The following is a 12,509-nucleotide window of genomic DNA, read 5'->3' on the forward strand; positions in this document are numbered from 1 at the left end:
TTGGGCCCCAGTTCCCGGTAGGCGGCCGCGTCTCTAGGCGGCTTTCCGTGTCTGCAGACGGTGGAAACGGCCGCCGAGCGTCGGCTGGTCGCAGTTACGGCCCCCGCAGCACGGCAGATGGATGGCCCGGCCGGCCGGAGGGCTGGGCAGGCGGGGTATGACCAGTGCCGACCCAGACAGAGGGCAGAGGGCCAGTCTGGCTGTCTCTGGCTCAACTCATGGGCTCAACTCACCCGACTGCGTCTGAAGAACAACAGCTGCGTGAATTGAGCCGCGAGGCTGCCAGTGAGAATTAAAGGTCCAGCGCTAACTGCAAGCCCATCACGAAGCGCTCGAGCTTCTGCACACATATCGTTTGGCTCGGCAGTGTGGCTTGGAAGGGTTGAAGAAGAGCCGTCAGCGGGGGCCTGTCGGCGCTGGCGTTTTCGGCATGACGCCAGCACCAGCCGCTACACGGCGGTGCGGACACGACACACCATGTTCTGGCATTGTACAGGCCCAAAAACACGCCACCCCCATCGCGTCGTCCGATGGAAGCAAGGCCGCGCGGCTGGAAATTCTATTGATCAGACGCCTGCTCCGAAGAACTGCACCGTTCGATTCAGGTCACCCTGGTAAGAAATATGGCAAATGTGTCATTACAGTCTACACTGGCTGAGTTACGACATAATAGCTAAAGATTTATCAACGCTTATGTAACATTATCAAAAGCAATTTCCATTAAAGGAGCATCATAGAGCACAGAATCTCACAAGCTGTTTTTATCGCGGCATAACACACCCCAGTGTTTGCCATGCCGATGGCAACAGGACAGAGCTCAGTCTGTTTAGCTCTGGCGACGACCCACGACATCTGTCCAGGGTTTTGCTCGACTAGACCCTCCAGTGACGGCTCATGAGCAGTGCAGGCCGGCGAGCCGAGAACGGAGGGGCACAGGGCGGATATAAACACTGCGCGACCACGGGTGTCGTAAGAAAGGCCAGATTACAGTGACAGCCCGGACGGCCGGACGGACGGGCTGACAGCTATACAGGACCGGGGCTGGACAACCGGACGACGTCGCGACGGCTCTGTTGCTGAGGAGGACGGGCGAAGGGAGGGAGAAGGGTGACAGACGGGGAACGAGCCAAGCAGCTCGCTGGCGCAGCTACCAGCTGATTTGTCTGTTTTCTCTGAGTTGTCTGAGCTGAGGGTTCACCCTTCCCTCTTTCAGCTCAAAGCTTGATCCAACCCATCTAAATTCTGATCTACTAAGCTACCGAAATCCGTCTACCCACTACCTCTCACCTCCCCAGCCAACCCATCCCCCGTCGCTCGCCGACACTCTACCTGGAGCTGGGACGGCTCGGCTGTCGGACAGCCCCAGAGCTGTGTCAGCCGCGGTACGGCTGGAGCCACTGTCTGGCCCGGAAGAGGGGGGACCGGCCGGGGGAGGAGGGGGGGGGGGGGTCCGGCGGCGGCGGCAGCCACGTCAGCTGTAGCCCTCGGTCAGAGGGTGCGTCGGCCTCGGGCGTGCAGCACCGCCGCCGCCGCCGCCGCCGCCATCGCTCGCTCGCTGCAGGCATTTGTGATATTAATATGTTAAATATAAACGCCGGCCTCCAGACGGCGCCGGCCTCAGCAGGGGCGGACAAGGTACCTGAGATGCTATAAATATGCCACCAGCTTTAGATGGAAGCATTAAAAATATTTAAATTAGCTTCACATGCATATGACATAGGTTGACTGGGTCGTAAATTAAGACAGAAAGACGGGAAGGGTTTTTCGGTATCGAAGTTCGAGAAGCCTTTGTTTTAAAAATGTCCGCCTGCTGCTTGGCTTGTTCGATTCGAGATGTTTCAACGCTTCTGTTATAGCCTAACGGGGATGTCCTGCGGTCAACACAGAAATAAAAATAGAAAAGAAGGTGGCAGCCGTTACATAACCCCGCAGATTTCTACCACACATCACAAGCACCGACTCAAGAGCGGATATCCGCCCCGGCCCACAGACATCACATACACCGCCAAAAGCACTCGAGCAGCTATTTTCAGACAGAACAGGCAATACAAAAAGTTACCGCACCAGGCGCAGGCCAGAGGAGTCTTGACGCAACAGCGCTCCCCGCTGCATTGAACGCAAGATCAACAAACTGGGCACAGCCACAACCAACCCACGAGTGACGGACCAGCCACCCGGGGTGCGAGTTACCTAAGTGTGGAACTACAAGTCGATTCTAGGGCTCTGATTGGTGACTTTGGTCGGGGGATGACGCTTATAGCATGACGTCACTCGCGTACTTGGCCAGACCAACGGCGCGGCGCAGGCGCGCCGAGCCAACCCAGAGGCTCTCAAACTCAATTGTACAGATCCTGCGCATTGAATGGCGAAACTTCGGCGAGTTCGCTTGAGTTTGGAAGCCCCTGCCAGAGAACTGGAGACGGCCGGAGTATTTGCTGGACAGTGGGCAGCGCAGATGGCGATTGACGGTGCCAAAAAGATGATAGGGAAAAAGGGGTTGAGACTTGAGCAGTGAATTATAAGCCTGTTGCATAGCTGAGTGGTAAATTGTAAAATACTTAAGGTGTAAGGAGATGCAGTGTAGTTTAGCCGCACTGGCGGTCGCAGCCGCTAGCAAAAGGGGGGGCCAAAGTCACACTCGCGGGACATAACATTTGTCATTTATCCGTCACCGGGAGGGGGGGGGGGTGATCGGCTAATTTTTTTACGTCCACGAGGCGCCGCACAGTTGGCATTACTTTGCTTCATCCATCTCATTCTTGCGTGAAATCTTTGAGCTCAATTTAAGGCAAAATCACCAGTTCCATTTACCGTCTCACGGTGTGCCCACCGGTCGGGCCGCTGCACCATGACGACGGATCGGTGTAGCATAGGTATACCGGAAGGTCAGGCACGCGGATTCATGACCTTACCACTATAAAACAATTCGGAAAAGTACAGATACCTCTTGCTAAAAAGTACAGATACCTCTTGCTTTGAACAAGCATGTGAAACCCAGAGAGCATTTTTAGACTATGACATTTACCCATATAGGTACCTAGTTGTGTGGCGGCGGGAGAGAGTAGGTACACCGACCTCTGGAGACCCCCACAGGTTCCGAGCTTTCAGAATCGGCATCTGAGGGCCGCGCGCGACTCCTGCGGGGCTTCGCAACGGCTCTGTTGGGGCTCACTCAACCTGCCTAGTCCTACTGCTAAAAAGACTGGCCCTGAGCCCTAAGGACTTCATCAGTCTCTGCCAGCCCCAGGACCCACACCGGCTCATGGGGTCCCGACGTCGAAATATGAGGGAATCAGCGCGGGACCATCAGGACGTAAAGCAATCTCGATCAGGACCAACGTAAGGCTGTGCCGGAGACTGCGTGTCGCGTGAGCCCTCTGATCTTCAGAAACCCACCCATGTATGTTTTCATGTAGATGCCAGTTTAGGGCCCTCAGAGACCAGTAAATGGCCTGCAAACTACAAAGGCCAGTAGTTTGAGACCATCAGAGACCGAGTTGGGCTCTCAGAGGCTAATGTGGGTCCTTACTCATTACAGGCCAACACGGGCCCTCAGAGGTCAGCGTGGGGCCCTAAAAGACCGGCATGAGCCGTCGTTGGACCCCAGAGGCCAGCAGAGGGCCCTCAAAGGCCAAGATGGGCCCTCCTCAGAGGCCAATGCAGACCCTTAGAGGCCCGCATCGGGTCTTCAGCAGCCAGTGTGGGGCCCTTATTGGCACCTAAAGGTTCGTCTTGGGACACCAGAGACAGAAATAAAGCCACCAGAGACCGGTGTGAGACCCTCAGACGCCGGTTGGGACCCCTGAGGCCGGTTAGGGGCCCTCATAGGCCAGATGTGGGGCCTCAGAGGTTGATGTAGGCTCTTAGCGGTCAACGTGGGCGCTTGACCGCCACTGAAGTTCCCTCAGAGGTCAGTGTAGGACGCTCAAAGACCGGTGTGGGAGCTATATTAATAGCTTGGCGTGTTTTTTTAGCCTCGTGACGAACGAATAATTGCCAGGGCCCCATACACCTATATGGGGGCCCATTGGTTGTTTGGGGGGGGGGGGTCAAATGATATGATGGCCCCCTTTATTGACCTTTGGGGGCATGTCCCTGATGCCCCCCCCCCCCGGCCCCCCGCGAGTCGCGACCGCCACCATGTGTACACATTACACACATGCCTCTGAGATTACATACTAGCTCAGGCAAACTCTATGCAGGCCCCGAAGGTCCCACGCTAATCCTTAAGAAACCAAGCCGGCATACGGCATCACCACCGGGCTTCTGAGGTGCACAGCACCAACCCATGAGGTCTTACTTTAGTGTCTTGGAGCCAATCTCCTTTAGCAGGGCCCACCCGCCACTGCCGAAGAGGGTCTCATGCCAGCCATTGCTGAATGCTGGGCCTACGAGAGCCTTAAGTAAACCCACGCTGATATTCCATATAAGATCCGGCCATACTCGTGAATCGGTGCCAGCGACGCTGACCGCCAAATTGACAGAATGCGAAACTGAGCCCACTCATGAGTGAAATTTACGTTCTTTGATGGCGCGAGAAAGAAAATGAAACATACAAAAAGCTTTCTAGGACTTTTGTTCGATCTGAAAGGTGGGGCCAAAAGAAAGTATGGCCCCACCTTTCAGCACCAAAGGGGGGGCCATGGCCCCCGTGGCCCCCCCCTGCGACCGCCAGTGTTTAGCCGACTCAGGGGAATTCTGCCGAGTTATGTAAGGCGGAAGGGTCGCAACTCGCAAGTCGTTTGTTTACATGATTGCCTGATTAAAATGTAAAGCGTACCTAATGTTTAGTTGATAATACAGCGAGGTTGGGCATCTGCTCAATCCATTTCTTCTCTGCAATAGTGCACTCGCCACTGTAATTTATTGTAAGAGGCACTGGGCTGCGCCGCCTGTTAATTATTCCGAAACCACCAGTGAATTGTTACAGTCGCTCCGACAACAATACGAATCGTTCAGTCGTGCGCTGGGGGTCCGCCAAGTTTGAGTGTGCTGCAGAATGCAGACTGGACCGCCGAGAATATAACACTTCCGTCTCCCTGGGCGAGCGGCGCATTGGAGCCGAAGGAAACTGCTTCAGTTTTTTTTGTGGGGAAGATACCCATGTTTGAAAATTATGTTCTGGAATGATGCGATAAGGAAAAGGACGGTTTCTTGAATTGAGGGCTGTGGAGAAGAAGCAGATTTTCTCAATTTGCTACCCGATACAACGCGAAAAGACGCAAATGTTGCACATTGGGCTTAATAAGTCTAATAAAAGATAAGGGACTTCGTGAATCATGCCTAACTGACCGCGACCCAGTTATTTGCCACTGCAGGTAGGTACTAGGTAGGTAGATACTCATTTGTAAACAGAGCGTTCCGCCAACCCTCGCCAGAAATTCAATCAGCAGTTGCTTATCTTAAAACGTTTGAGTGCACCTAACAACCTTTAAAAATGACGTCCTCCCTTTCAATGGTTCGTTCGAAGACACAAAGCCAGAATCAGCCAAGCAATATCGGAATCCATTGCGCAGTGTGTCGACTGTCGGATGTGCCCATCCACATAGCATAGCACACACTGCTAAATGCAGGTACGCTCACCTACACATTAGGTATTCGAAGGACTTGATAGCTCATACACATGGAAGAAACGCATGAAATGTGATTAATAGCTGCAGCAGAAGTTTGGCGTCCGATGCCTCTTCGCCAAGTTAAGACCATGCCAAAATCTCGGCCAGTCTCCCGCCGCGCCGGCACTGGCCGTGGTGTGACGTCATCCGGCCGGCTGGGCGCTGGGTAGTTCCACACTTAGGTAACTCGCACCCGGGGTACCACGAGCTCAGGCCACATCACCACCGTCCGCTGAAGGAGGCTGCCTAGTTCCTACTGCCTAACCCGTGACACCGCCTCTCGAGGCACAGGACCGCTTGACTTCCTACCAGTCCTTGGAAAGACCCTCCGACCGGCCAGGATCCCTGTATTTCCCCTTCACCGTCCGGCGCCGCAGCGAGCACCGCCGAACGGCCGTGGCGGCAGCCTTGCCAGCCGACATTGGAGGCAGACGGGGTCACGTGCGCGCAGCCGGGGGACGGGGAGGGACGGGGGAGGGGGTTCGGAGGCGGTTGCAGGCTGCACGCACGCGCCGTGCCGCCGCCACCGCCGGCCAATGACCCTCCACGGCCACCGCCGCCGCCGCCAGCGTCGACGACGGCCGACAGCCGACGCAGACAGACACACACACAGGCAGACAGACAGACAGCCGGCCAGCGACTGGCCGCAGGCGGCGGCCGCTCCGTCCGTACCCCGTGCCGTGCCGTGCCGTCCCGTACCGTCTGCCTCTCACGGCCAGTGGAAGCGAGGCGTGTCGCCGCCCGCGCGCGGTCCGCGGGTCCGCCTAGCGACAGCGAGCGGCACGCAGGGCGGTCAGACAGGCGGCAGGCACGCACCGCGCCCCCGGGCGGCAGCCGTCTGGCGAGCTGCCCTGGGGCTATGCGGCGGCCATCGGCCTACCAGCGGCGCCGCGGCCAGCGAGGATGGGGGAGGGACGGGGGGGGGGGGGTGGCGGATTGACGACTGAAGAGTGGGGGAGGAAAGGGGAAAAGGAGACAGAGGAGGATGGCCGGCTGACGACAAGGGCGGGATAGACATTGGACAAAGAGGAGACTAGACAAGTGGAGCTGAAATGATGTCGAAATAAATGCATAATAATGTACAACGGTAGACGCATATAAAATATCAACTGAAAAACAGCCTATGCAGTATGCTTTCAATTGCATACTAAGGCATAAACATTCTCAAGCGCACGTCTTCCCAATATCTTCAATTAGACATCGCATCCGCTAAGGCGGTGCACAAAAAAAAAAAAAAAATAAGACCGACCAGCACCCGTGCTGCGGGACGGTGGGGCCGTGTCAGAGCCCTGCATCCCGTCTGCCGCCCCATCCGACACCGGCCGGCCCGTCTGACGCAGGCGGGTGACGGGTGAGTCTCACCAGGGCTGCGGGGTCAGCCGGCAGCCAGCCGAGGTCACCGGGTCATGTTGTGACGCCCATCGTGACAGACAACCCGGCCGGTCAGAGGTCAACGGCGGCCGCCAGGCCGACACTGCACACAGTGCTTCTCGCTGCAGCCACACTCGGCCAAACAGGAAATGAGGTTGGACAACAGCCGCAGGTAATCTGGGATAATATGAATCCACTTAATATGCACCCATAATTTGGCTAATTACGCCACGATTGTGCACAGCCCCGGCAAATTGCTTCCGCAAAAGGTCGGGAAAGAGCAGCGTTTGCCGGCTGAGAAAGCTGTTTGCCTTCGGAGCTACTGCACGACGGGGAAGTGAGGCCGTCAGAAACCGCATCCTGCCACAGCGAGCTCGATGATGATGAACTAGCACGCGGCGCAGCGCTACTGAAGGTAGTGACCAGAGCGATAAATAATGAAAATTAGTGCAACGGAATACGGAAAGTCATGGTGACTACGCAACACATGGAATTTCCTTCGTTAAGTCCTCTAGAGTATTTATGAAGAAATAAGCAATTCAGTTCCTACCTGCAGAGTCAATTGCAATTTAAGCTCGTAAATAAATAATCTAAAATAATGCAATGCAAAACTCATCGACAATCTCTATTGTATTGAGGTTGACTTTGAGACGGCAAACGTTGCATCAGCTACTTTTACAGGATTCCTTTTGTTTCATACGTTAATTCATTTAATCAAGGACGGCTCCTGACTGAAGCAAAAATGGCTTGCCACAACAAAACTGCATCGTTTGGCTTCATGGCTTCATTTGACATCTGGATGCTCAATCATTGACACATGACAACACACGCAGCCATATAATTTCATTTCAAATGGAGATGCAGGAATTCTGTCGAAATCTGACAGTTGATTAAACAACAGACAACGTTGCATATCAACATCAAAGCAAGCATGCTGCAACAACAATCAACAACACTCTTCTAAGCACCGTAACAAGCTCGACGCCAAATTACATAAGCTGGGCTAGTTTGAATGAAGTTTGAATGACAGCCGAAATTGAATGACAGTTCCGGCAGGCGGGCCTCATCGGCAGGCCCGTCCCGGCGGCCCATGCCACCCGGTGCCTCCAGAGAAATGCCACAGGCGTTCTCACAGCTGGACACGATCGCGAAGTTGTGCGCCGCGCCCTGGACTGTATTCTCGCCAGCCCGTCTGGCAACTTTGGCGGCCCGTCGGGTAACTTTAGCGGGCCGTCTGGCAACTTTGGTAGCGCCGGATCTGTGGGGCCCTCCTCCCTGTGGGACTCGGGGTGCGACCGGCAGCCCTGTGGAGGCACCACACCCGCAGGGTCTCGGCCGCTGTAACCCCTCTGCTCAGGCCTCTCACAGTTTGCCAGGGGCGGCGGCGCGCTCCCAGTTTCAATGAATGAATCTGAGGAGGTGCAGGCGCCGCCCCACTGCGCCACAGTCCCAGAGAACAGGCACAGCTGCGCCGAATGTGTGGGTGGGCGGCCATGGCAGCGACGGCAACCGAGCAGCCAAGTTGAATGAAACGGAGCCAGATTTCCAAGTGAAATGTAGGGAAGAAACTGACGTGGGAAGATTACATCATAAAGACGTCAACCGTCTGCGAGCGAAGCAAGCTTGACTGCGCCGGGCAGATATTCTGATCGGAATGAACTCGATGAGATTTGATAGCCTCTGCCAGCGCGGATGATTCTGAGGGACCCATCGTCAGGAGCGAAATATTCTTCATCCCATTTGCCACGGGGACAAGCTTTATATTACTGTCAGAGGAAATCGATCACGAACGCTGACACATAAAATGTTTTAGCATCAGACTTACTTCGGTTTACGACACTATATTTCATTCTTACAATTTCCGGTACACAAGTTAACTTCGCAGAACCGTCTGAAACGTCTCCTGAACTCGTCGCAAATTCATGTTCCCGCGGACATAAAAAATAAATATATATGTTACCTTGCTCAGAAATTTTATTTTATATGATCCTAAACAATGCCGCAATAATATTCCAAATGACAAGAACTTCCTTCATATCTTTCCTGTTACGCTGAAATGCGGAAGACTTTGGTAATACATATATAGGTATATAAGGTATATCTTTTACCATTTCGCCTCAGTGTGCACAGTAACTAAATACTGAATAGTATTTGTGTGCCTGCCTTAGGAAAGGTGGTCAAAGCATGCATGAAGCGATCCGCCCAAGAAGAAACGGAAGAAACTGCCTTCGGACACCACGCTTTACACGACAAAACGATTTAGTTTCCTCCTCTGTCTGTCTTAGATCGAAGTGTCCGTGCAGACACCGTCCTTTCCCGGGGGTATCGCCTCGAGACGTCTGTATCGGTGCACGGTCTGGTGCAAAATCGGTCACCACTCCCCGGCCATTCCCTCTTCTGCTGACCGGGGACCAAACAGCGCTCCGAGCCGACGATAGACGCGGAAGGCGCGCCCGGCGACGGTGCAGACGCACCCCCTGCCCAGTCGGCGGAGACATCTGTGACCGGCGCGGATGTCACGCCTGCCGGGGCATCACGCTATTCCGGGCCCGTCGACAATGACCGTTGTTATTTTACCGTCGGCAATTATTGTTGTTTACCTGTCTCGACCAGAAGGCAGTGGCATCGGCATGCGGCCAGCCAGGCCTATAATTTTTAGCGGGACGTCTGAGACAATTTTCCTGTGTGTTGGTGATTATTTACCTGTCATTGTAACCTCAGTTCAGCTAGTGACTCAGCAGACACCGGTGCCGACCCTAAAACATCCATCTGGAGACAAAATACAGCAAGACATACCTACTAAACCAATATAGATAATTATATTTCCGCGGTCAGCGGGGACACCGCCGACGCTGTAGGGCCGTGCGATGGTCCCATCGGTCGACTCCAGCAAGGAAATGTTGCAACAGTCGCGACACCACAGCGAACGGCACCGAGCATAGAGGTCGCCTTTGGGTAAATCAATAATCCTCCTTTCCGTGGCACACAGACTCACGGAGCTAGCAGACGTGAGTCTGTGTGCCACCGAAACCGGCAAATCTGATTCGGACCCTCCCCGAGGGTGCACCTCGCCGGGGGCACAACCAAGAAAAAAAAAACTCTACACTTTGGGCAGGCCCAGATCAAAAGTTATCACCACCAGCCGCTCAGATTTGTATTGGAACGCTACTGAAAGGTTTATCAGAACGGAAGGCGGATACATGACCCAAAGGTCAATGGGCTGTCGTTAAATGTGTTTTATCTATGCGAAGTCTGAAGTAATTCATTCATCTGCATGAAGGGGAATACGTATAGTGGCAAACTTAGATCTGAAGAGCCTGGAGTTGTTAGTATCCGTTTCAATATCGAGGCACACCTGACATAGCCAAGGGATTATAATATAGATGCAATGCATCTCCCTTATCCCGTTCAACCTGTTGGAATTTGGCGGATTTACCACAGCCGTTGCCTGGACCCTGGTTGGAGGGCCGAAATGGCCAAATATAAAGAATGTAGTTAAATCAACACATTATAATAAGTCATCCCGTAATTCGCTGGCATAAAACACGGCTTATCAAACTGAAACGAATATTCCTTTGTTACGATTTGCCTTCACCGCAATTTAGCAAGGCGTAGCTAGTCTCTGAATTCCACCATACCTACCCTTCCCGTATCGAAAACAGCCGCCACTTAGGTAGCTCCCTCCTTCGATGAATACCCAATCTACTCAGCTAGAAGCTACCCAGACTGACACCCACCTGACCTCTCGGCTCTCCCAGTCTGCTCTCTCGCTCCCCAGCCTCTCCAGCGCTGGAGCCACCGCTATGTGGACACACAGCTACCAAGGGCTCCCAGCGTGAAAGCAGCACGAGATTTCGAAGCCGCACAAAAAATAGATCGGCCCCGTCACCGACCCATATTTTTTACAGCCATTAGCCCGGTCTCGCCATCCGGGCGCAGTGCCGGGCGGCGGCGGCGGCGGGCGAGAGGGAGGGCGGGTGCCGGCCGGGGCCGGGGCGGGGGCGGGGGCGGGGGCGCCGACTGGGCGTCGGGCGGCCTTGGGCCGGTGTCTGACGGCAGGCTGACGGCACCTGCTGGCGACCAGCTCAATAGCACGCCGCCGTGCAGCCGCCTGATCGATGGCGTCAGCTGCTGGAGGAGACGACCACGTGCCCGCTGGAGCCGGGACCACCGCCGCCGCCGCCGCCGCCGCGCTTCGTCTGGGCCCGGGCGGCCGCCGCCGCCGGCGGCGGAGGGGGGGGGGGGCGGAGGGAGGGGGTCACGGAGCGGCCGTCGCCGAGGCTCGGCCGGGTTGGACGGCCGTGACGATGGCCGTCCGCAGCTCGGCCGGCCGGCGGGGGAGCGGGCCATGGCTGCCCAGCCGAGCTCCCAAGACTGGCGTATACATTCGGGGCGCGACTGGGCCGGCCGGGCTGCAGGCCGGCTGTGACCCCGCCAGGCCGCCAAGGCCACTGCACAGGGCGGCCTGTCACTGCGGCGCAGTATGGGGCGTGCCTGTCGACTGCGGCGGCACCGGCACAGACTGGACGCGGCTGTGGGCGCCGCTGCACGGGGAGGCCGGAAAGGGGCCGCGCGGCTCCGTCTCTCACCCGTACCTACCTGACAGCGCATCCAAACTGTGCACGGCTTGCGGAGGGCTTCCTGACTCGTTTCTCGCCAGATCCGGGGATTCGAATGGCATGCTGGTCCGCAGCACACATGATGGCGACACGGTCACATCGGGGGTCGCAGTCGCAGCCTCACCACGGAGCCAGCAGCACTCCTCCCGTCCACCACCTCGCGCGCCCGGCCGCCACTGAGGCCGGGCCGGCGCAGACGCCCCGACCGAGCTGGCCGGCTAGTTCGGCTGTCTGCCGCCAGGTGAACTCCAGACAGGTCGCCGCACAAAAACCCGGTGGCCGGCGCGGGGAGGAGCGCAAAAACGGCCGGCGCGCGGTCGTAAAGCGCGACTGGCGGCGGCGGCCGGCGGCACGCAGCCCCGTCGGCCATTATGCGTGCGGTCCTGTCTAGACGGCCAGACGACCAGACGGCGGCTGTGGCGACGCGGCATCGATCGTTGCGTAAAGGCCGCCGCCCGGGCGCGCGACGCCGGTGAAACTGGCCGCTCGGGCGTGCCCCTTGGTGACATCTGCCTCTGCCCTAGGAGCCCCCGGCCCCGTCGACGTGAGGATGCCGCACAAGGGTGAAAGCCTGCTCGCAGGTCAGGTGCTTCGGCAGCCGCTTTCGGTACTCGACGAATTCCGCGCAGATAAAGTGTTTCTCGTCTATTTATGCATATTTTTCGGACATAAATGCCTGAGTAAGAAGGGGTACAAAGGTCAAGTAGGTACACATCTTAGAAGCAAAGCATTTATAAATCCAGAAGCCGTCCAGCAAGGTGGCTGAGCGCTACGGGCCTCCTTGTAAGCCCACGTGGGTACCGTCTTATGCAGTAACCAAAGGCTCGAGCCTCGAGCCCTACCAATAATTTCGACATTTTAAGATGCTGTGATGATTTCATGGTAAAAATAGCTTCATAAGGTACTT

General features: G+C 56.0%; 1 protein-coding gene across 1 annotated transcript in view; it reads right to left on the reverse strand.

Annotated features, from left to right (window-relative positions):
* The window catches only part of LOC122369929, a 41,995-nt gene extending 30,221 nt beyond the window's left edge, over positions 1 to 11,774 (reverse strand). Inside the window, exon 1 of the mRNA XM_043345104.1 lies at positions 11,583 to 11,774. Coding sequence (XP_043201039.1) covers positions 11,583 to 11,664 — 82 coding nt within the window. The 5' untranslated portion in view covers positions 11,665 to 11,774. The remainder of the gene's footprint in view (positions 1 to 11,582) is intronic.
* Between the last annotated feature and the right edge of the window lie 735 nt (positions 11,775 to 12,509).

The sequence above is a fragment of the Amphibalanus amphitrite genome, unplaced genomic scaffold (assembly GCF_019059575.1).
Source record: "Amphibalanus amphitrite isolate SeventyFive unplaced genomic scaffold, NRLGWU_Aamphi_draft 000034F_arrow, whole genome shotgun sequence".
Lineage (NCBI taxonomy): Eukaryota > Metazoa > Arthropoda > Thecostraca > Balanomorpha > Balanidae > Amphibalanus > Amphibalanus amphitrite.